Here is a 26,237-nt window from a genome sequence, read left to right as displayed (position 1 = left end):
TGGGTGACCAATTAGATAGTTATTTGTGTGAACTATATAACAAGTGCCTATTCCAAGGAAGGGTCCCTGAACTGTGGAAGAATACTGAAGTGGTGATAATTAATAAAGGGCAAGACAAGGATCTGAAGATAGCCAAATACTATAGGCCAATTTGTCTTTTGAATGTTCTTGGCAAGATACTTGAAAAACTATTATGCAAGAGATTACAAGGTCATAGACTGCTATGCTGGATGATCCCTCACAAGTATGGTTTTAGAAGAGTCAAGTCAACTGAAGACACAATTAATAAGACGATCTCACTGGTAACAGATATACATTCTACATATGCTCTAGCAATGATGATCAATATTGCTGGTGCTTTCAATGACCTATGGTCTTCATCTTTCTTTGGTCATCTTAGAGACTTGGAGTGTCCAGAGGCATTGTCCAACTACCTGATAGACTATTGCCATGAGGGACATGCTTCTCTAATATTCCCATGAGAAGAAATAATGAAGACTGATGTGTTGGCAAATGTGCCAACACCTTGTAGATAGAGTAGGCCGAAATGCACGCTATCTAACGCAGACGGGCGTGAATTCTGGAACAGGATAAGTAGTGAATTCTAATAAGAAAAGTATGCAGCTCCTCGAATACTTATCTTTTAATTCCTCATTGGTTTACAAAATTCTTGATGAGACATTTCATACGATAACTATCAAACTATGTAAGGCTAATGGCACCTTGCTAGGTCGTAGCCATGGACTTAGCTGAAGGCTATTATAATTGTCTCTCGGCAAATGAGAGAAGGCTTCGTCAGTGTAGTCGCTAGCAATGTCGTCGTACAACTGGGGCGAGTGCTAGTCCGTATCTCGAGACCTGCCTTGTGGTGGCACTTGGTCTGTGATCACACAGTGGCGACACGTGGGTCTGACATGTACTAAATGGACCGCGGCCGATTTAAGCTACCACCTAGCAAGTGTGGTGTCTGGCGGTGACACCACATTCCTCCCCCGCAAATCAGCGAACGGTCGTATTATAAGGCTTCCGCCCGCCGTGGGGAGGACCCCATGTTGACGTATGCGATGAAGTGGGGAGCCTAACAACAGGCGAGGCTGTGCCACCCGCACCCGGCCATTCGGTCCGAGGGGAGCTAGGAAACGCCTGAAAACCTAGTCCAGGGTGCACGCCAACATGAGGTGTATGCGCCCGTAAAGAGTCAGGAGGGGCCGAAGGGTCGACCTCCATTGCGTCGGGGTATCCGACGTGCGATGACGTCATGTGGTCCAAAGCGGGCAAGAGGTCCATGGCGGAGAACAGCTGGTCCTGGGAAGCGATCGGCAGCGCGTGACCCAGGGAGGCGCTTGGCGGCTGCAGCGAAGCGTCGAATGCGGGCGGCGCCGGCGGGAGAACAGGCGGCGGCGGCTGCGGTGGCGCGTCGCCATGGGGCAAAATGGAAGGCATCGTCGGTAACACCTGGGGATGAGGCGAGCCAGTAGATAGGTCCCCAGGGCGCTGACTGGACGGCACCGTCGCTGAAAGCAGACGGGGAGCGGCAGAACCCGTGCGACGACAGAGGCGCAGCTGATTGAGATGCCGACGCACTTCACCAGAGGCCCCCAAAACCAAATACATCGCGCGGCCGAGGCAGCGAAGAATGCGCCCTGCGAGCCAACGCCGTGAACCTCGATAGTTGCGATAGAATACAACGTCGCCTGGAACAAAAGCAGGAGTCTGCCGCTGTACAGGAACCTGATGCGGCGGATGCAGCAAAGACATCAAGGTTCGATGAGGACAACCGTGGAGCAACTCAGCCGGCGAGCGACCATCTCGGGGCTGAGAGCGATACGAAGACAAAAAGAGCAACAATGCATCCTCCCGAGAATGCGATTCTTTCAACTTCAACATCTGTGACTTGAAAGTCCAGACCAATCGTTCAGCGGCACCGTTTGACTGAGGCGAAAACAGCGCGGAAGTCACATGTTGAATACCATTGGCCTGGCAGAATGACTGAAATTCTGCGGACATGAATTGTGGGCCATTGTCGGAAACAATAGTCTGCGGAAGACCTTCCATGCAAAAGATAGCAGACAACGCTTGGATGGTGGCAGTTGACGTCGTGGAAGACATCCGAACAACAAAAGGAAAATTACTGAAGGCATCTACCAGAACCAACCATCGAGCATTCCAGAATGGACCAGCAAAATCTATGTGCAAGCGTTGCCAAGGGGAAGTGGCCTTTGGCCATGCAAAGACTTTCCGCGGTGGTGCGGATTGTTGTTCGGCACACGCCATGCAAGAAGAACACATATTCGTAATCGCAGCATCGATTCCGAACCAAGTACAGTGCTGATGAGCAAGTTGTTTCGTTCGCACTATACCCCAATGTCCTTGGTGAAGAAGCCGTAAAACAGAGGACTGTAACGAACGTGGGACCACAACTCTGGACTGATCATTATCAGAGCGCAACAACAAAACACCACGTCAAACAAGAAGTCTCTCCTTGTGAGCAAAGAATCGGCGAACCAACGGATCCTCGATCCGAGACTTTGACAAAGGCCATTGCGTAGCAACAAAACGCAAAACGGTAGCAAGGACAGGGTCAGCAGCCGTGGCTGTAGCTACATGACGAAAATCAATCGGAAACGATTCGATCACTTCATCGGTTTCCGCATCAATGAACATGCAAGCAAGTTTGGAAGAATCGAATGCTCTATCCTCAGCAACAGGCAAACGGGACAACGCATCGGCGTTTCCGTGCTTAGCAGTGGACCGATACAAGATATCGTAGCGGTACTGTGAGAGGAAAATAGTCCAGCGAATGAATTTCTGCGCTGTACGCGGAGGTACAGGCTTGTTCGGATGAAAAATGATGTCAAAGGTTTGTGGTCTGTGATGATGGTAAAGTGACGACCATACAAGAAATCATGGAACTTAGTAACACCAAACACGAGAGCTAAAGCTTCTTTGCGCAGACGAGAGCAATTTTGACGCAAAGGCAATAGGGCGATCATGCAAGCCAACTTTGTGCGCAAGCACAGCACCGATCCCAATATCCGATGCATCTACCATCAACAAAAGGGGTTTCTGGGGATCGAATGGCGTAAGGCAAGTATTAGAAAGCAACGCCGATTTCAACTGGCGAAAGGCGCGTTCGCATTCCGTCGTCCAGACGAACGGAACACCCTTACGGCGTAAGCTATGAAGCGGAGCTGAAATAGAAGAGGCATTGCGCACATTCACTCACACCTTGTGATGCTAAATCGTTTAATGTTCTTGCGACCTCAACACGCAATGCGTGAGGAACATTGCGCGCTCGGAAAAATTTCGGTTGCGCGTTGACTTTCAGGTCCAAATGTGCTTCATAGTTTTTAGCGCAACCCAGGCCCGGTACAAAAATGTCTGCAAATTCTTCACACAAACGAGAAACACTGTCTGAAGGCACAGTCTGATTCACTGATAAGACCTGATTTACTATAGACATGTTAAACAATTGAAATAAATCTAAACCAAACAAGTTCACTGCAGTAGAAGAACGAAGAACGTAAAATGACACAAGTTTTGTTTGTCCCTTGTATGTTGCAAGAAGGCTGCACTGTCCTAACACAGGAATTTTCTGTCCTGAATATGTACTGAGCTGAACATTTGCGGCACGCAACGGAGGTTTGCCCAGTTGTTTGTACGTGTCGTGATTGAGCAATGAAACAGCAGATCCGGTATCGAGCTGGAATGGTATGACCTTGCCATTAAAGTCCAAATCTACAAAAAGCTTATTGTCCTGCCGATGACAAGAGCGATTGTCTTGTGCAATTTGAACTGATACAGGCACAGCATCACTTGCTAATTGACGCGATTTCCGGCGACGTCGACGCACACTTTTTGTGGGACGAACACAGTCACAGGTAGAGACAGTGGCACTGGACGAAGTGGAATTAACTACATGAATGTCCAAGGGGAAGGTCCACGAGCCTGAGTGTCCTTGGTTCGATTCCGGCGCGAAGCAAAAGGCCGGGAATGATTGTGATTGTCTGATCTGAGCTTTTTCTGGCAAACACTTTGAACATGTCCTTTCTTATGACAGAAAAAGCATATAGCTTGGCATGACGGGCAATTTGCACGCGAATGTCTAGTAGAACACCGCGGGCATGATTTCACTGCATTTGTATGCTGGCGCAGCACACCTGGTTTAGAGCGTGGCGGCAGCTGTGCGGTCGTGTGCGAAGGCTGTTTACAGTTCCTTGCAGCGCGCCCGGCGGTCTGGTTAATGCGACACACAGCCGGCGAAGTTTCAAATGATTCCTGAGCAAAGTCAAGCGTGTCTTGTCTATCCAATATGTCTATCACTTGCTGAAGGGAGGGATTAACTAGTTTCAAAATCTGTTCCCATATGCGAACATCAGAAACGTTCTGTGCAATTGCATCACGCACCATAGTATCTGAATAAGGAAGGCCACAGTCACATTCAAACGCACAATCCCTAGTAAGGCCTTGCAAAGTTGCAACCCACTCCCTATTAGTTTGACCGGCCGTATGTTTTGTACGAAAGAACGTATACCTTTTTGCAACGACATTTACTGTTTCTTTGAAATAGGCATCTAAAGCAGACAAAATTTCTTCATATGACAGTGTTGCTACGTCGCGTCGGGGAAACAATTTCACTATCACACGGTAGGTTTGTACCCCTACACACGACAATAAATGAGGCTGCCGCTCGTTACCTCGAATTCTGTAGACGGCGAGATGAAATCCAAACTAGCGGGACCATTCCGTCCATGACTCTTGCGCTGGATCGTAGTGCCTAAAAGGCGGTGCAACTGCGAGTTGTGGCTGTGGCTGTGGCAGTGGCGAAGCGGTGGCTGCCGCATCGGTTTGAATGGCACGTTGACCCTGGATGAGCTGTCCAAGGGCATCCAATAACGCCTGCGTCTGCTGATTCTGCAAGCGATAAAATTCGGACAGTACATCTGGAGATTGTGGCGAAGCCATGACACAAGTAAATGTAAGCAATTAGAAAGAACAAGCCCCTTTCCGTTGTCTCATCGCCAATGATGTGTTGGCAAATGTGCCAACACCTTGTAGATAGAGTAGACCGAAATGCACGCTATCTAACGCAGACGGGCGTGAATTCTGGAACAGGATAAGTAGTGAATTCTAATAAGAAAAGTATGCAGCTCCTCGAATACTTATCTTATAATTCCTCATTGGTTTACAACGTTCTTGATGAGACATTTCATACGATAACTATCAAACTATGTAAGGCTAATGGCGCCTTGCTAGGTCATAGCCATGGACTTAGATGAAGGCTATTCTAACTGTCTCTCGGCAAATGAGACAAGGCTTCGTCAGTGTAGTTGCTAGCAACGTCGTCGTACAACTGGGGCGAGTGCTAGTCCGTATCTCGAGACCTGCCTTGTGGTGGCGCTCGGTCTGTGATCACACAGTGGCAACACGTGGGTCCAACATGTACTAAATGGACCGCGGCCGATTTAAGCTACCACCTAGCAAGTGTGGTGTCTGGCGGTGACACCACAAAGACAATGACAAAAGGCTGTCCACAGAGATCAGTGTATGGTCCGGAGTTTTGGGACATAACACTGGAGCCCACACTACAGAAGTTGCATGGTTGTGGTAACATAAGCAGACCGGTAGAATTTGCAGACACTGTTCATTGTAAGTGGTGACCACAGAAGAATTGTATTACATAAATTTAATGCAGTGCTCCATGAACTTCAAGGATGGTGTCAAAGTGTCAGATTGTCACTAGCACCCCGCAAAACTATTTACCTCCTGCTGAAAGGGAAGCTAGCAAGAAACACTAAAATAAAATTAAATGATTAAAGATTAGAAGAAGTGCATTAACAAGATATCTACCAGTATTCGTTGATGACCATTGTAACAGATTTGATGTTTCACCGGGTTCCCGATATTCATGGTACACTCATGAAGTGGTCGTACAGGAAGATCTCCACTTCATCGCTACCTCAGAGATGCTGTGTCACATTGCTCATGGGCCAACTATAACCCCATGTTCAAATTCACTTAAATCTTGATAACCTGTCATTGTAGCAGCAGTAATTGACCTAACACCTGCAACAGACACTTGTCTTATATGGGCGTTGCCGATCACAGCACTGTATTCTGCCTGTTTACACATCTCTGTATTTGAATACACATGCCTATACAACTTTCTTTGGTACTTCGGTGTATCAGGAATCTAGTAAAACATCAAATCTCTGACATCACTGTGGCCGGAAAAATAACCTGCAACAACGAGACCAACGACAACTGAAGGGAATTGTTCAACGTGACAGAAGTGCAACCCTTTCACAAATTGCTGCAGATTTCAAAGCTGGTCCATTAACAAGTGTCAGAGTGCAAACCATTCTGTGAAACATCATCAACATGGGCTTTCGGAGCAGAAGGCCCACTCGTGTACCCATGATGACTTCACGACATGAAGCTTTACACCTCACCTGGGCCTTTCAACACTGACATTGGACTGTTCATGACTGGAAACATGTTGCCTGATCAGATGAGTCTCATTTCAAATTGTATTAAGCAGATGGACATGTATGGGTATGAAGACAACCTCATGAATCCATGGACCCTGCATGTCAGCAGGGGACTGTGCAAGTTAGTGGAGGCTCTGTAATGATGTGGGGTGTGTGCAGTTGAGTTGATATGGGACCCCTGATACATCTAAATATGACTAGGCATGTGACACATACGTAAGCATGCTGTCTGATCACTTGCATCCATTCATGTCCATTGTGCATTCTGACGGACTTGGGCAATTCCAGCGGAACAACAAAACACCCCACATGTCCAGAATTGCTACACAGTGGCTCCAGGAACACTCTTCTGAGACACAAACATTATTGAGCATATCTGGGATGCCTTTCAATGTGCTTTTCAGAAGAGATCTTCACCCCCTCATACTCTTACAGATTTATAGACAATCCCGCAGGATTCTTGGTGTCAGTTCCTTCCAGCACTACTTCAGACATTAGTTGAGTCCATGCCATGTCATGTTATGGCACTTTATGTGCGCTCATGGGGGTGGAATAAAATGATTTAATTTCTTAATATTGTGCCTGTCCTGAATCATACTGTGAAGCCAGTTTTGAAGCTTTCCTTGGTCAGCCCATCCTCAAGGTTCTGCATGTATATTGTGTCTTAGTGTCTTTGCATCTGTGTCCTCTGAAATATCATACAGTAACATTAAGGTCTCTTTTTCTTAGGCAGTTCACATTTAAGTGTCTCTTACACCTTTTTGTCATTTGTCATCTTTCCTGTGGTACTTTGTGTAGCAGTTCCAGGTTAACTACATTAAGATAAGATAAGATACTTTGTTGTCACACAACGTGTTTTTATACAAACATTCGATTGAGAACATTGGTGACTCGTCAGTCTTTAACCTAAGTTGTTACAGTATTTTATATACTACAGGAAATACGTATACATACATTGCTTATTATAATAAAAATACAACATTATATTTTAACTCTTTTCATAACTCATCGAATCATTACCATAGGCTTCACACACCTATATGAAGTATGGATGTACTGAATGGAATACAAACCGCCATTCAAACTATAATTCTTTATATAAACATGAATATACAGTGAATGTGTATACTTTGTATCTATATGGCTTCGAAAGTATACCATTTGTACTTGTATCCTTAAGCCCGTCTCACACGGAGCAAGGTTCGCCGCAAGTTTGCGAGATGGCGTGCATGCTCGCCGGCTTGCAGGGAAGGGAGCCGGCTATCTTCCATGTCGAAGCTCTCCCATGGTGCAAGATCGGCAGCTAGTTGTGTTGTGATCGGCTGCATGTTGTATCGAACGAAGATGGCTGCTTCAGGTACATATGTTCAGAGCAAACTGCCATTATTAGCTGTTTTGGTGCTAAACGACGCAGAAGTGCATGCTAATGAGAGAAGAAGAAAGAAAGAATTGACGAAAAACTGTATTAAGAGGAGAAACGCTGGAAAAGGTGTGCGGTCCATGCTTCATAAAGAGTTGAGGTTAGTTCGCATAACACCTACATTTGTTTGAAAAGTATCACCATTTCATTACTGTTTGATTTTATAAATATACCGATAATGACTGTTATATACGACTTTATTTTATAGGATAGAAGATCGTACATCCTTTGCAAATTTTATACGTACGGATATGGTCGAAGAAGACACACGTCACTTGCAACTCTTCCGAGTGCTTCTGCACGCAAGTGTTTATTATAGTAGTTTGCGCTTTTCATGATGTACAGACACCGTTCTTCCCCATAAGTACATATCAATGCTTTAATCGGTTCCTTGGATCACCGTGGTGTCATTATTTAATAATTATATGAACTTCCTACCGCACCTCACAACAGCAGAAAAGCGACTAACAACAAAGGCTTCCCGCCCAAGCTTTCCGTGACTGACATCGCAAATGAAACGTCTCATGATTGGTCAACGCAGGTGGCACGCAGGGAACCTTACAAGAAAAATAGCACTGGACCTATCCTGGAAATCTTGCAAGGTTCCCAGCAAGGTAGCTCGCTAGCAGACGACGGAGCCCGCAAGGTAGCCGTTGCGCGAGCCAGCTCGGAAACTTACAGCGAATCTTGCTCCATGTCAGAAGGGCTTTACTCCCTATTCCTACTTATAAATTCTTCTAAACTATAACATTTGCTTTTTATTCATTTAGAAATTCTTCTAGACTATAATACCATTTGTTTTTTAGGTATGTGCCAATGGTCTCCGATATGGATTCCCCAAATACTGACCTTATCTTATTTCTGATCTTCAGAGTCATGCAGTATGGAGTATTTTCATATAATGTGAGTCTGTGACAAGGTAGCATGTATTTCAATTTATGTCTAGTTTCATAGGCATGTGTGAATTTATTTCCTTCAAACAGATGCGAGTTATTGGTTTTGCTTGATCTTCTTTATACAAATTTTCTCTTTGGTGGTGTTTATTAAGGTCATTAGTTTCTGTTGAACTCCCTTTGCCTCTTCATTTGTTCTTGGCTTTATAACAATTTGTTTTGTTGCATTGTTTGTGTTGCTGTGATTTTAGCAGCAGGGGCTGTTTTGGCTGCATCTCTATTAGGTGGCACCATTATCACTGCACTTGCATATGTTTTCATCGGTTTGTGTAAATCTTCTCTGTAATTGCCATTTTATTTTTGTGGTTGTTCCAACCTGCCAATTAATAATGTCTGCTCTGATGCCTATTGCTATATTTTCTCCTCTAACTCTACTTTTAATTTACTATCACTTACCTGTATCTTCTTTTGCCCAGAAAATTCATATTCTATAACAAGCATTATATCCTCATACTGCTGTTGTATATTCACCACTTCTCTAAATGGTGTAGTTTTCCTTTCAGTATAGCCATTTGAATTAGCCATGTCAGTTCCCACCATTCCTTTCCACATAACCGCCTGATATCGAACACGTTCCAGTGCACTGCCTCTCCATGCTAAGTTGTGATGCTTACTTACTTACATCCACTTTCACCAGATGCAGCACTGTATGCGTCAGTTGTGGCTTGCCTCACATCAGGTGCAGCTGATGGGGAAGGCAAAGCAGCTGTCAGTAGACACCTGGTGCAACACTGTGGTCTACATGCCTCTCCTCAGCTGATGTAGAACTGTACCATCAGATTGTGTGGAACAGGCTTTGGGTACAACAAGTGCAGAGTGACAGTTTGGACAATTTATTATTTAAAAATATCTATCAGATTAAATTTCACAAATGCTATTTAATTAAACATTCCTGGAGCCATAAATTTTAAAAGCACAATTAATCATTTGAACACATTAAAGACACGTTGGTCAAACAAAGTGTTTTGCATTCTGCCCAGCAAACAGTGTCTGACTCATTTACAGTACAGCAGCTGACTCATTTACAGTATACAATATACTTCAAGCCCCAGTGCTGCTGCTACCAGATAGTACACAAGTTAATTACAATTCAGATGCCCACAATATGCTCATCTGCAAAGAAAACCACATTAATGTTTTGTCGTACAATCAGTTACCGCCCACACCCACAGACTATAGTGTTGGCACTCACCTAACATACACTTATAGCAAAATGGCCACCATTTCAAAGAACTTTACATGATCCCCCGAAGTCTTAATAACTACTGTCATCATAACCATGAGTACCAACCAAGCCATGGCGCCATGTAGGCAAGCTAATAACATATAACCTTAATCGTACTCTGTTCTAAAAGACCAGATAATATTTATAATTAAAGTAGCACAACCTATTAGATACAACAGTGCTTTTAACATTCTCCTGCAACAGATCCACTATGTTAGATTTACACTAAGCTAACACACATATATCATACAGTGACACAGTCTCACTCGCAGCACAAACTGAAATGTCAAATGAACTCAGTGCAAGGGCCATTCAAGGCGTACTGATAGTGCACAGTGTTCTTGCATGTGCAGAGCACATCAGCTGCGTGACCCCAATCATCATGCTGATAACACCCTCTTACCAGCAACATAGCACAGCGCACATTAATTCAAGTGCAGTGGTCAAGTACCCCTGCATACACCATATGTAAACACCAGGTGGATTCTAGTCTGTGTAAAACAAAAAACTATTGGAAGGTAAGCTGTCCTGCAGTAAAGTCTATCTATAGAGCACTTGTACCATTTCCATATAGTATCTGACTGCTTCCTTCAATTGAGCAGACTCAGTCCTCCATGCAGTCCCACATATACAGGGTGTTACAAAAAAGGTACGGCCAAACTTTCAGGAAACATTCCTCACACACAAAGAAAGAAAATATGTTATGTGGACATGTGTCCGGAAACGCTTACTTTCCATGTTAGAGCTCATTTTATTACTTCTCTTCAAATCACATTAATCATGGAACGGAAACACACAGCAACAGAACGTACCAGCGTGACTTCAAACACTTTGTTACAGGAAATGTTCAAAATGTCCTCTGTTAGCGAGAATACATGCATCCACCCTCCGTCGCATGGAATCCCTGATGCGCTGATGCATCCCTAGAGAATGGCGTATTGTATCACAGCCATCCAAAATACGAGCACAAAGTCTCTACATTTGGTACCGGGGTTGAGCAGACAAGAGCTTTCAAATGCCCCCATAAATGAAAGCCAAGAGGGTTGAGGTCAGGAGAGCATGGAGGTCATGGAATTGGTCCACCTCTACCAATCCATCGGTCACCAAATCCGTTGTTGAGAAGCGTATGAACACTTCGACTGAAATGTGCAGGAGCTCCATCATGCATGAACCACATGTTGTGTCGTACTTGTAAAGTCACATGTTCTAGCAGCACAGGTAGAGTATCCCATATGAAATCATGATAAGGGGCTCCATTGAGCATAGGTGAAAGAACATGGGGCCCAATAAAGACATCACCAACAATGCCTGCCCAAACGTTCACAGAAAATCTGTGTTGATGACGTGATTGTACAATTGTGTGTGGATTCTCGTCAGCCCACACATGTTTATTGTGAAAATTTACAATTTGATCACGTTGGAATGAAGCCTCATCCATAAAGAGAACATTTGCACTGAAATGAGGCTTGACACATTGTTGGATGAACCATTCGCAGAAGTGTACCCGTGGAGGCCAATCAGCTGCTGATAGTGCCTGCACACGCTGTACATGGTACGGAAACATCTGGTTTTCCCGTAGCACTCTCCATACAGTGACGTGGTCAACGTTACCTTGTGCAGCAGCAACTTCTCTGACGCTGACATTAGGGTTATCGTCAATTGCATGAAGAATTGCCTCATCCATTGCAGGTGTCCTCGTCGTTCTAGGTCTTCCCCAGTCACGAGTCATAGGCTGGAATGTTCCGTGCACCCTAAGACGCCGATCAATTGCTTCGAACATCTTCCTGTTGGGACATCTTCATTCTGGAAATCTGTCTCGATACAAATGTACCGCGCCACGGCTATTGCCCACACATCAAATGGGCACCTGCCAACTCCGCATTTGTAAACATTGCACTGACTGCAAAACCACGTTCATGATGAACACTAACCTGTTGATGCTATGTACTGATGTGCTTGATGCTAGTACTGTAGAGCAATGAGTCGCATGTCAACACAAGCACCGATGTCAACATTACCTTCCTTCAATTGGGCCAACTGGTGCTGAATCGAGGAAGTACAGTGCCCTGTTTGTTTTTGAGGCTTATAATATGTTTGTAGACAGGCATGCAGTGGCGACATTCACGATACACACATACTAAAATGAACTCTAACATGGAAATTAAGCGTTTCCGAACACATGTCCACATAACATCTTTTCTTTATTTGTGTGTGAGGAATGTTTCCTGAAAGTTTGGCCGTACCTTTTTGTAACACCCTGTATATCATCAGTAATGTCACCACTGAGCACAAGCTGAGCAGCTTTCCCTTCTAAATCACAGGATGCAGTATCATGCAGCAGAAGTCACACAACCTGCTGACAACCCTTGCATGAAGTCTCTTCCTTCTGTCTCACACTGGTCACTGATGCTGACTGTCACAGCTGTTGCAGAGCACATTTCTATCCACCATTTCGGGGTGGTGGTAGTGTCTGGCACAGGCTACTTCATGCCAAAGATGTGCTGACTCACAGCAAAGCACAAACGCCAACACAAACTCTGCACAAATGTGATGATCTCCCCATGCTGGTGACGACCAATTGTACACAAAACTTTAAACCGCTCACCCTACTTTGTTTACAATTATTGTCTCTTCCTGAAAACACGTGCTTGGATAAGTGACACTTTCACTACTTGCGGATGCATGTAACACTTGCTACAGGAAAACATCATTTGAACACAGAGCCGACATCAAGATACAATCAGTCTGGTGGCCATCTGGCTTTATTGGCTGTGTAACAAACTATACAGTGTATCGCCATTGGCCATGTAAAGAAATGTGGGTGGTTAAATCAGAAAATACTATAATTTGAAAAGGCTATTATCATGAAATGCCGTATAAAGATGAGTTCTATAGTGAAGTGTAGGAGTATTTTAATACCAGTAAACATTCCGAAAGCTGTATTCAGTTCAGTAGCTTGAAACTGATTTACTCTGATGATTATTGCATCAAATTGACTACATAAATGTGGATTATCCATAAATTGCAGAAACAGTTGAGAAGAAATGAATCCTAAATGCAAGAGACATAAATTCACTCAAAAATACACCACCTAGTGATAATTGTGGTAGTATCTATTATCTGTTAGAAAGGTTGAATGAGAAATCAAATGAATTACATTAAATTTTGTTGAAACATTACAAATAACAACATTATTAACTCCAAACAAATCAGAAAAAGTGTGAAATTAAAATAACCCATCTTAGTCTATCTCTGGCAGAATTGGAATGACCTCTACATATTGTGCAAATCATCTGGCCGCATCTTTTCAAAGAAAAATATGCAACTTGCAAACACAGTTTCAAACCAGAAATTCTGTGCTTAGAGAACAAGTTCCACAGTGACGCAATAGAACAATCAGCAAGTGTAAGCCATGACACAACACATGGAAATTCATTAACAAATACTGTCAAACACAAACACGAAAGGGGAAATAATAAATATCAGAGCTGAAAGTCAACTGATACAAGTGCCAACAGTTTGCAAAATAGTCTCAAGAAGAATTTTATCTTCATAACTAGCATCACAATTCCAGACATAGATTCACATAGCTAGACAATACAATGCTACACAACAGATGAGGCTTTGAATTTGAAGTAGTAAAATGGCCAGATGTATGCAGAATAATTTAACAACTAAAAATCAAACAGTCAACTGTTTGGGGTCATCTTCTCAGTACAATAATTAAAAAATGTGCAAATGCTATGGTTAAACCAATTACATATCTGACTAACTGTAGTGCCAGAGCAGACACATTTCCCAGTGCACTGAGCAGATGCGTAGAAATACCTGCACATAAAAAAAGAACCAAAAGAGTAAGTGTCAAACTACAGAACACTATCACCTATTCCTTCATTTAGTAAGATACTTGGATTAGCTATGTTTGCTCAGCTTATGCTTTCTTCATGAGAGAAAATATCCTAAATGGAACCCAGCATGGTTTTTAAAAAAAGAGCCAACTTCATGACAGTCATTTCAGAATTTCTGCACATGGTGTACAGCTATCTACACAAAGTGAAGGATACTACAGGAATACATTTAGACATATTTCACAACAGTATCTGATCTGGTCAACTATGCACTGCTCTTACAGCAACTGAATGCATGTGAGGGATAATGATCGCTGCATTTGTGGGATTCAGCAAGTCACAGTGTCTCCCCAGATCACACTAAATGGTGAACACTCATGGAGGGCAATATTCATTTGCTGGGTACAGGATTAGTGAACTCAGGTTTTCTGAGCTGTGGACCAGTGGCTGCTGCCAGTCTTCTGTCACCATTACTTCTGGGCATGTTTCAGTGGCCACCATCTGGCGCATTGGTGGAACGCTGTGTGCCACAAGGACCAAGGATCTTGGCTTAACCAACTGGGTCATGAAAACAGCACAAACCTCTCTAAAAAAAACTTCAATCTTAAGGTGTGCTCCACATCGATGAGATGCATGGCTGTTGAGATGGAACAGTCGGTAGCAGGTAATCTCTGGGGAACCCACTGCACCTCATTTGTATAAGGCTTGCTCAGGCAACTGGGGCTCTGTCTGGGTAGCCAGTTTATTTTCCTGGCTGCTAGTGGGATCCCTATGCCATTCACAATTTCTCAAACCTCACTCCAGACAGTTCAGGTTGTCTGTTGGGCAGTAAACAAGCGTGGAAGGGTAGGCCTCCTGAGCAGTGTTCATCTACAGTTTAGGCCCTATATTGTAATGGGACATGCCCAGCATGTCAAATGTCTGTCTTGTGGCACAAAGAGAAGATGGTAAGTTTGAGATCTCACCCTTCTATATACAAAAAGGACTTTACGGTTTGGCTCGAAGTCTCAACTCTGTTAAGCAGTTACAAAATTGCACATTACTGGCCTAAGCAATGGCATCATAGAAAGTTACCAACATCCTGAAGTCAAGACTTTTGAATGAGTATCCTATTGTAGCTGAACTGCACTGTACCATGAACTACAGTCAAGAGGTAGTCATGTGGAGTGACATCTTACATATGGACACTACAGACTTTAAGGAGAAGTGGGATGACCAGGGGGTCATTGAAGTGTGAATTGTAATGTGTCACATGACTGGAACACTGGAATAATCAGAATCATTTACACTGATGTTCAACTTTTATGACTAAAAGTCAGACCACACTTCCCCAATCCCATGGGGTGCTTCGTGTGCCAGAAGTTTCGGAATGGCCACCCATGCTGCAGTAAATATGTGTCCTTCCCCTGTCAATCGTTCAGGCCTGCATCCCACTTTGATCAGTGTGTGTATGATGTTCAAGGAAGAAAAGAAAATATAAGCACTGAAGATAACTAAGGGCATATCTTATGCTGAACTGAAGACGGCGTTAAAATTTCTTCAACCCTCAAACTTTTCAGCTTCATTTGTTGCAACACTCACGAAGAAACTTGCAACCATACACATTTCCAACCAGGCATCTGTTTGCTGTTGGCATCAATGGTATTACATCCATAGGTAAGTCTCCTGTTCGACGTTCACTGTTTGTGGATCATTTTGCCTCATTTTGCTCCTCCTCCAACCATGCAATGACAACTTATCAGTTGTAACTGTTGATACAATAGTTGGGGGAGTGGGCTGATAACACAAGCTTCAAATTTTCCTCAGAGAAATGTGTTTGAGTTAATTTTAATTGTTCTTGTCACCCTTTTAATGTGCCTATTCTTAAAATGAGGGACACTGTTCTCAATTTTAAAAGTTCCGTGCAGTTTCTGGGTCTGACATTTGATGAGCAGCTCACATGGTTACCACATCTTAAGAATATTAAAGCAAAGGGTCTATGGCTTCAGTAGGCCATCTTACCTTAAGAGCACTGATGGTGTTCACCATGAGGGGTTTCAGTTGGTGACAGGATCATATAGCACAATTCCGATCCCCAGCCTCTGTTTTGAGGCTTGCAAACCACTGCTCATCATCTGGCAGTGGAACCTCATGATGTGTCATATATGCAGTTGCTCTCCACCCCATGAACCCGGTGTTCCATACAATTGCTCACCCTCCAATGGAGCAAATATTCAGAAATAGGCCATGAGCAACAAAGTGATTTTGGATTTCCAAGTGGCAGGAGGCAGGACTTAGTAGCTTTTAATGCGGATCATATTTCTGTGCTTCATCAAGGTTGGAATCATTCACCACCTGGATAATAAGGAGATCCAGACTTATTTTAGATTTATCAGTATACGAAAAGAATTTTACTACATACTATGTTTTTAAATAGATGTTTTGCAGAATTTTATCCAAACACTGTTACTGTGTGGTCATTTACCCTAACGAGTGTAAACAGGATCATTCCACTGGATGTACTGTGTTGTTTCCAGAATGTGTTCTCAAGATTCACTTACCTGGTACAATGATGAATTATTGGGTTGGTGCATAAGTTCATAGCATTTTTCCTTAAGTTTAATAAACACAACAGATACACTCAGCAGAGACTTTAGTCATCAATAACACATTCTCTTTCAATATGTACAACAATCTATCAATACTGGAGTGACTTTTTTATTCTGCGGCAGTATAAATCATGTGGTTCTGAGGCAAAGAACTTGTCGAGCCATGTTCGGAGTACATTTTCATCTGGAAAGGAAGTTCCTTGAAGGTTGTTCAATAGACAGGAGGTAAGGTGAAAATCTGTGGGAACAAGATCAGGTGAATAAGGTGGGCATGGAATGACCAACCCAATTCCTGTATAGTGTTTTCTGTGAGTCTATCAGAATGTGGACGGGATTTACCATGGAGTATTATCACCTCACGCCGTCTTACAGGTTACTGTATTTGTATCGCATGTACAAGACCTCTCAGTTGCTAACAGTAAAGATCAGCAATGATGGTTACATCTCAGGGAAGCAATTCATAGTACACCACACCATCACTGTTCCACCAGATGTGTAACATTATCTTTTGTGGGTGCACGCAGGTCCTTGTATGGGGAGTTGCTATTTATTTTGTTTGGGCTCAACCATTCCGCTCTTTTCCTTACGTTATCAAAAACACCCTATTTCTCATCACCAGTAATGATGGAGTATAGGAATGGTTGGTGCTGTTCATGAGCCAATCGATGATGAACAAGCTCTGATGCACATATGGCTACCCATTGATTTTTGTGATTTTGGTTGGAGCATGTCATACCCATATATTCAATTCTTGAACCTTCCCCATTGCATTCAAATGTCTCATGATGGTGAAATGATCACAGTTCATCACATTTGTCAGTTTTGAAGTACACTCATGTAGGTCATTGTGGATTAATGTTTTTGAAAGATCTTCATCAAACAATGAATGTCTTCCTTGATGTGGAGAATCACTAACATCAAACATACCTGCTTGGAAAATACAATTTCTGAATGTGCTGCCCCCATACATGCAGTTATCTCGCTGTTGACATGAAGGGTTATGCATCTGTAAAAGGTGGAGCGGTTAGGATTGAGGGACAACAAGCTATGGGTAGTGAAGCTAATGACATGGCCATGGCATTCCTCCTCCCAGCCACAGCAGCAAAAGGAAGTACTCTTAAACTGCCTCTGTCCTCTGATGGTTGGATTCCTTCTCCAGCAGGAGGATATCCCAGTATGCAATTTTTGTCATATACAGATATCTGTGCACCACTTTTTAACAGAATGTGTTTCATACAAAGCCACGATGGCTGCAACTCACTCACCAGCTGACATGCCATCTATTTTATGTGATGATAAATCAAATGTGGTCCATGTTTTAGGATTCCGTATGATGTCTGGTCTTCTAAGTGGTACTTTAGGTAAAAGATTTTAATGTGTTTCCAGGGGGATTGCTTCATCTTTTATTTTCCAATGTCCAACCAGGCACAGTTCCCTTTTACTCTGTTTCAGATGTTGTGTAGTTATAGTTTGTGTAGTTTGTGCATTTTAATAACAAACTGCGCACATCTTTTGGTGTTCTATGTGGGAGTGAGAGAGAGTGCCCCAGGGTGGGTCAGGATTAGATTTTATCGTATGTTGTATACTTTTCACAAAACAAAACCACATTCATCTCCTATCAGTTAAGTACGAGCACTCATGGCCTTACTGTTGAGCACCCTATACATATCGCCACATAAATGCCTGTCTATTTGCATAAGTGCACTGCTGAATATTAAAATTGCAACACTGGAAACATACTGTATGACAGGAAGAATACTGATTAAGTTTGTAGGTGCTTGGGAGTATACAGGATTCAAAATTTAGTACACAGATCTGACACCTCTGACAGCATAGTGATGCTAATCCAACAGTCAAAACAAGCTTGGATGATATACATGCATACGTCATTTCATGCTGCTGTAACTCAGTGCCAGAATTAATCAATTATATTAGCTGGTAAGTGGTGGCATGCCAGTTCTCGACAACCTATGACCGGTTGTATTCGACAGGTGAGAGATTTGGTGAACTTGCTGACAAGGGCAGCTGCCAAACAGCCTCTGTCTCAAGATACGTCACACACCACAAGCAACATGCAATCTAATTTTATTGTGTCAAATGCTAATGATATGGTGACCTCAAAGGTAGAGAACAGCCACCAACATTAACACTTCAAAAATGTAATAGCTGCTGTCCAAATTGCTGACTATGAGAACCAGAGGTGATCATGTTGTGTGCTAAACAGTTCCCCTTTCATCACACATGTGATGAGGGTGAATACAATCTGGCAATGTCCATTCTCCTTGGAGCCTCCACACGTGTACTTCCATCGTGATGATGTACATGGAACCAGGACGCATTTGAAAAGACATTGTGGTGTCATTCCTGTGTCCAGCATTATTTGGTGGACCACTTGGCATGCCTCTCTCTGATACCATGTCGAGAACAGTTGATCTACTAGCAACAGTATGAAATTTTTCTACCAGATAGTTGAGATTATGAAATGTAAATTTATATTTATGAAGCATAACATTTCTATATTTCATAACATGTTGCATAAAAATCTGATTAAAATGACCTTCCATCTTCAATTCAAATCTAACAGAACTATCCAAAGTGTATCTGAAGGTGGTAGATTTAATATTGTTTTAACTGATTAGAAGTGAAACGTGACACAGCATGGCTTACCATTATAGTGAATTCAGGGCTAAGGAGTTCGGCTGATAATTTGGAATGGAACAACAGTGGCTGCTGTGCTGACAGCACTCCAGACACCGTCACACTGCCCATGTGGATACTTGCCTTGCTGCAAACAAGCCCATTTCCTGACTCATTGGAAACAGTGTTTTAAAACTGCCCTCACTGTTGTAATGGTCACCTAGTCGTTGATATAGCTAATTGCTGTAATTGCACTATTTCACTCCCATTTACGGAGCTTGTTAGCACTTGATGTTAGGTTGGCACCATTAAAATGCGTTGTAGTAATCGCTGCTGCTTGCTGGATCGCTGCTGTGTCTCGATGCTGATGCTGGCTCTAAATCTGGTTGTCTAGGGTTAAAAACATGAGGTCCCGTGTTTTTTATGTGCTTTTGATGATAAAGAACGAGCGAAACCAACAAATATGTAACCTTCAAATATTTATTATGGTGGCCATCTTAATTCCACTGTCTACCAAAGACCATGACAACACAAAGTAGTACTTCCATTACATGATCTTTGCATTGTTTATCCACCTCAAACAATAACACACAAACACACTTTACCAGAGTGACATTCCGACTGCTTCCCGACCGTTCTTGCTGCTTGTATTTATAACATTGGCAAAGAACTACTAAAAAGAGATATAGTTTACAAGTCACATGTACATCTGTTATCATATTTTGTGCAGAAAAGTTATTAATTTGCATCGAGTGACATAATTTAACATGTTATTAAAATGACAGACAGATTTGTAGACTTGACAGAATAATTCTTTGTTACAAAAAGGCCGTTTTTTAGAAGTTTGTCAATTGACTTCTCTAATTTGCATAAATAAGTAAGTAACATGAATTATTAAGAATTACATTGGTTTTCGTCTAAAATAGGATTGATTACGTGAATACTGAGTGAAAACACTCCTAGTGAACAAATAGGTTTCACTGGGTGATTTTTATTTAAGGAGATCCAAAATACCTAAGTTGGCTACTATTTTTCGTACTTCATATTAATTATTTAAGATAAACTTAGTGTTTTTACATGATGACATTTGCTGTATCAGTGATCAAGTGATATTAACTTTTGTGTGGGTCAGTTATTCAGTATGATTTAATGGGTTGACTGTTTATGGAGACATGTTGTGCAATCATTGTTAACATACACAATAACTTTTCTATAATCATAAATACTCGTTAAACTGGTTGAATTTGGAGGGTATCACATACTTCGGTAAAGTAAAGCCTTTAATATGTTCTATTACAATACCCCCCTCGGGTAATATCATTTACAGAATGTTAATGATATTAGCCGACTAGGACAAATGTGTCAAATGCTTAAAATTTGGAAAAGTACTACTTTAATATTTTTTTTTTTTTTTTTTTTTTGTTTTACTATGCATAATGTGTATGTATACCATGACCGTTACACCGTTTCAAAATGACTTTTTCCTGCAAATATTTTAGTTATGTTCTTTCAAATGCACTTTGTGTTATGGCTCTCAGTACGACAGCATAATAAAAATATTTAGTAATATATGAAAGTAAAAAAAAACTTAATCTTTGCTCCCAGTGAGCCACATGGAAAATGATCAAAAACAGACACAAATATATCACATGCGATCTTAAGATATATAAAAAAATATATGTAAATTATTTCAAAGCCAGCTCTCATTGAGTCACAGAATAATCAAGATAATAGAAGGAACATAAATATATTACATAGATGGACAGGTCAGATGTCCATAGGAAAATATTGCAACTGTCTGCTCTTTTTGAGCCACATAAAGGAAATGAAAACAAAAAACATAATTAGAAGTATGGACATGATATATAAACACAAACACTAGAGAAGTCACATGTATGAATATAATATGCATTTTTAAAAAAAGAAAATATTTAAAAAACTTGTCTCCCATTGAGACAGTCAAGATAGTACAAGAACATATTAATACTAAAATTGGACACTTAAATTGGTCACAACATAACACAAACATCAAACTTGGTGAACATCTGATTAGCTGTAGAAAATTGTACACAAATCTTATGCTTAAGAAAATAGTAACAAAATGATGGGTCTTGCACAACAATTTTTACATTGTCTTTTATATTTGGTGCAAGTATGTCCCATATTCAACAATACAAACAGAAAGTAATAAATGTTTGTCACCTCTTTGGGTGCATGTTTAAACTTGCCCCTTGCAAGTAAAGAAGATGTTTCCAAATTTAATATTCAATAGTGACAATAATTGTTTCTTAACTACCTTACTGGCTCTGCCTGTAGCTCCTTTCACTTTTAATCCAACAACTGGCATCTCAGGAAAATGTTGAGAATTTCTGAGCTTATCTCTAAGTCTAGAAGTGATGGCAGAAACAGGACTTCCTGTGTCTACTAACACTCTTCCTTCCCACTTGTCAATGTTTACTTTAACATATGGACAACCTAGCTCAACATCTTTGTCTATTTCAGTATTTTCAAACAATAGATCATTTTCAATTTCTTTAGTTCCTAAGTCTAATGTCTCTTTCCTACACTTAGACACATCCCTCTCTATTTGCAAAGCATTGACATTTAAACATAAACCTTTGTTTTCATCTGTTCCTCTTAACACTGTGTTGTCACTTAACAAACTACTGTTTTCACCCCATTTTTTATAAAGTCCACTACGGATTCTTGTCCACCATGTAGGATACAAGGTTGCACTTACCTTTGCTAATTCTTTCCAAAAGGCATCTTTGTTTATACAGTTTCCATAGTTGTTCCACAAAACTTCCAAAAACTTTTCCCCTTTTTCTTGAAAACACACATTTACATTCCATCCCTTTATATTTTCTTTATTATTATTACCATTCTCATAGATTAGTGTTTCATAGTTCCCAATAGGCAATAGCTTGTCCTCAGATACACATTCCCTAGTCTGCATTTCACTTAAATTAACCTCATTATTACCCATGTTTGTCACATCACTTACCTTTACTACATAATCACTTTTCAATTCTACAAATACTTTTATTTCTTCCTCCACACTCTCATCAATAACATCACTTGATTTAGGATCATTATTTAAATGTCCCTCTATTACTTCTTCCTCCTCCTCCACAACAACCCCATCTTCAGTTTCCCCCCTATGTATCTGAATCTCAGCAATTGGGCCTTTGGCTCCATTAAACACTTCGGCATCCCCCTTCTTATCAAATAAACCCCCCAAAATAGATTCTATTTGTGGTGTGTCTGACTTGTTATTAACACCAGTATCTTTTTCAGCCCAACTAAGGAACTCTGCAATACCTTCAACTTCTGCACTTTCACTAACTACCTGTGCTTGAACACTGTTTTTATTAACTGTATCACTTTTACTCATAGTATCCCAAAACCTTTTATTAAATTCTAATTTATTCATTCTAACAACATCAGTATTTTCATGGTATTTACTCTTTACATTGTATCCTCTCCTTTTCCAGTTTCGGTTATGTGTTGTCCTATCATAATATTGTCTAGCCCCAAAACTACGGACATCTAGTGGGACTGTCCACCGTTTCCCGGCTGGTTCCCTCGGTCTGTCCGTTTGTAGTTGTCGTTTTGTTCACTAGTTTCAACAAACCCCCTTCTATCTTGTTCTCTTCCCCAATACCTATTTCTATCATTCCTGTTATCTCTCCTCCATCCTCCCTCCTGTGTATTGTTTCTGAAATCATTTTCATATCTCCTATCTCCCCTATTTGGAGCATTATTTCCAGAATTTTCAAAGTCTCTCCTCCCATAATAATCTCTATTTACATTCCTGTTCCACCCCCCATACTGATTGTTGCCAGAGCCAAAACTTTGGTTATTCTCTCTTTCCAAGGCCCTATCTAATCTATCTACAAATTTCAGGAACTCTTCCATTGAATCGTCTGGTCCATGGACCAATTCCCACTGCAGTCTCTCTGGTAACCTTCTTTTTAAAACATCAATTTGTGTCATAATATCAAAAGAGTTATTCAAGTGAGCAAGTTTTTTCAATTGATCTCTGCAAAATTTTTGCATTCCCCCTACTTTCCCTCTATACACTGGTCCATTTAGAAATTCTGACTTTAATCTGGCTTGTATGGATTGTGACCAAAATTTGCAAATAAATTTAGCTTCAAACTCTTCAAAAGTATTCCAAGAATCATTATTCTCATTTGCCCAGGATAGGGCCTCCCCTTCTAGAAACCGTTTTACTAACTTAATTTTTATGTTATCTGTCATTCCTACAACAAACATATCCTTACATTGATGAATAAAGTCAATAGGGTGCAGATTTTCACCAGGAAAGCATTTCACTTGGATGTGCCCATACATTGTATTTTGATTGTAAAACATTTGTTTTGACATCAATGCATTTTCCAATTGTGTATATTTAGTGTGTATCTTTTCTACTTTTGTATCTACATTAGTGGTATACAGGTTGTACTCTTGTTTAAGGTTTTCTGATGTTTTGTCTATTCTCTGATCTAATCTTTCAACTTCAGTATCTACTCTGTTGTAGATGACAGCAATACTGTCTGTGTTAGCTTGTATATTTTCATTTAAACTTTCAACTTTAATTTGAAATTCTTTTCTGAAGTGTATCAGCTGTTCGCTAGTGTCCTTACTGAGGGTAGTTTTAATTTCCTCACACTTCTCATTGAGATGAGTAGTTAATAGATCAAAATCCAAACTTAACTTATCCAGTCTATCTGTGTTTTCTTTAAGTTTCAAACTTACTTGTTCACTTGATTGTTTAACATCCAAACGTACTTGTTCACTTGATTGTTTAAGTTGCGAGCTTATTTGAGTTGCAAACCCTGTTAGCCACTCTGTTAAGTTTAATTGTTCACCATCCCCTGGTTCAATTTTTACATTTCCTAAGGTCTCAGGTAGAGACATGTTAACTATAAATTTTTTTTTTTTTTAATGACAACAACAAAATACCTTGCTTTATGTAGCTATACTCTGATGTGATCGGTGTTCTTGTTGGCTTTTTTCACATCTATTCGGTTTTATCTTGATTGATGAATTCCATTGACAATCCAGACGTTAATCTTCCGCGCGGTGTGATGATAGTTTTTCGTAATCTCACATACACACGTTTTTTTGTTTTTCACTTTGACATATCTTCACTGTTGCCACACTGCACAAATAAACTTTTTTTTTTTTTTTTTTTTTTTTGAAGTGCTAAGCACTTACGAAATTTATCGCTGCACTATTATCATCGATGCACTTAAAGATCCCGGACGAGCCCCCACTTTTGTAATGGTCGCCTAGTCGTTGATATAGCTAATTGCTGTAATCGCACTATTTCACTCCCATTTACGGAGCTTGTTAGCACTTGATGTTAGGTTGGCACCATTAAAATGCGTTGTAGTAATCGCTGCTGCTTGCTGGATCGCTGCTGTGTCTCGATGCTGATGCTGGCTCTAAATCTGGTTGTCTAGGGTTAAAAACATGAGGTCCCGTGTTTTTTATGTGCTTTTGATGATAAAGAACGAGCGAAACCAACAAATATGTAACCTTCAAATATTTATTATGGTGGCCATCTTAATTCCACTGTCTACCAAAGACCATGACAACACAAAGTAGTACTTCCATTACATGATCTTTGCATTGTTTATCCACCTCAAACAATAACACACAAACACACTTTACCAGAGTGACATTCCGACTGCTTCCCGACCGTTCTTGCTGCTTGTATTTATAACATTGGCAAAGAACTACTAAAAAGAGATATAGTTTACAAGTCACATGTACATCTGTTATCATATTTTGTGCAGAAAAGTTATTAATTTGCATCGAGTGACATAATTTAACATGTTATTAAAATGACAGACAGATTTGTAGACTTGACAGAATAATTCTTTGTTACAAAAAGGCCGTTTTTTAGAAGTTTGTCAATTGACTTCTCTAATTTGCATAAATAAGTAAGTAACATGAATTATTAAGAATTACATTGGTTTTCGTCTAAAATAGGATTGATTACGTGAATACTGAGTGAAAACACTCCTAGTGAACAAATAGGTTTCACTGGGTGATTTTTATTTAAGGAGATCCAAAATACCTAAGTTGGCTACTATTTTTCGTACTTCATATTAATTATTTAAGATAAACTTAGTGTTTTTACATGATGACATTTGCTGTATCAGTGATCAAGTGATATTAACTTTTGTGTGGGTCAGTTATTCAGTATGATTTAATGGGTTGACTGTTTATGGAGACATGTTGTGCAATCATTGTTAACATACACAATAACTTTTCTATAATCATAAATACTCGTTAAACTGGTTGAATTTGGAGGGTATCACATACTTCGGTAAAGTAAAGCCTTTAATATGTTCTATTACACTGTGCAATGTCCCTTTCTCTTGAATCCACAAAAACAATTATTGTTAATGTAACAAAGTAATATAAAAATGTGATTTGGAACATATTTTGTGAGTTAAGACATATGCTAGCGAGCTGTCGGCACAGCAGAATTATTGAAAGCATAAGTTGGGAGTCGGGCCTTATTGGACAGTGCGGCCGCAGCTGACAGAAAGAGGTAGGTGGAAGTGAGCTGCCACAGGTATGTTTGTGATTCTTCTCAGCTGCTGGGGGAGGAGGAGTCAGTCAGCCATTTTTAAGGTAAGAGAAAAGAAGGAGAAGACACTAAACGTGGTGGTTGTCACAAAACAACAAACAATGGACACCGAGTAAATTCACAGATTCATCAGATCGCAAAACCAATACAACAATGTAATTGTGGTGCTGAGGTGCATGTATTGAGACTTTAATATCAATTATATTATGAAAGCTACAGAAGTTTGATGGCATTGTAAAAGTTTCTTATTATGCAAACCATTATAAATTAATAACTCTTGAATGCTTCATACAATTCTTATGATCAAGGTGGTGGATCATAGCTGAGGAGGAGACTAGCTATCATCACTGAAACTCACGTGTCTGTATATATTTTATTTATTGAATTATTTCATGTTTGATGTCTTTTTAATCATGATAATGTGTCAGAACATCATATTCTTCACACGTACACAGAAAATAAATG

At 40.8% G+C, this 26,237-nt stretch overlaps 2 protein-coding genes across 13 annotated transcripts in view; one reads left to right on the top strand and one right to left on the bottom strand.

Annotated features, from left to right (window-relative positions):
* Positions 1-26,237, top strand: part of LOC126470094 (uncharacterized) — a 1,674,514-nt gene that overhangs the window by 791,952 nt on the left and 856,325 nt on the right. The gene's annotated exons all lie outside the window — the stretch shown is intronic.
* On the bottom strand, positions 626-25,489 carry LOC126470096 (uncharacterized protein K02A2.6-like). The gene is made up of 3 exons (XM_050097664.1): positions 24,131-25,489; positions 15,939-16,271; positions 626-4,914 (listed from the first exon to the last, which is right to left on the bottom strand). Exon 3 carries the CDS (start codon positions 2,287-2,289, stop codon positions 1,000-1,002), a length of 1,290 nt encoding a protein of 429 aa, XP_049953621.1. The 5' UTR covers positions 2,290-4,914; positions 15,939-16,271; positions 24,131-25,489; the 3' UTR covers positions 626-999.

This window comes from Schistocerca serialis, chromosome 3 (genome assembly GCF_023864345.2).
Source record: "Schistocerca serialis cubense isolate TAMUIC-IGC-003099 chromosome 3, iqSchSeri2.2, whole genome shotgun sequence".
Taxonomy (NCBI): Eukaryota; Metazoa; Arthropoda; class Insecta; order Orthoptera; family Acrididae; genus Schistocerca; species Schistocerca serialis.
Note: the sequence above shows the minus strand (reverse complement) of the source record. Positions and strands in the feature narration are given on the sequence as shown.

Bases quoted from the DNA above. Each gene is read 5' to 3' on its own strand.
- LOC126470096 (XM_050097664.1), bottom strand. From the start codon at position 2,289: ATGTGTTCTTCTTGCATGGCGTGTGCCGAACAACAATCCGCACCACCG.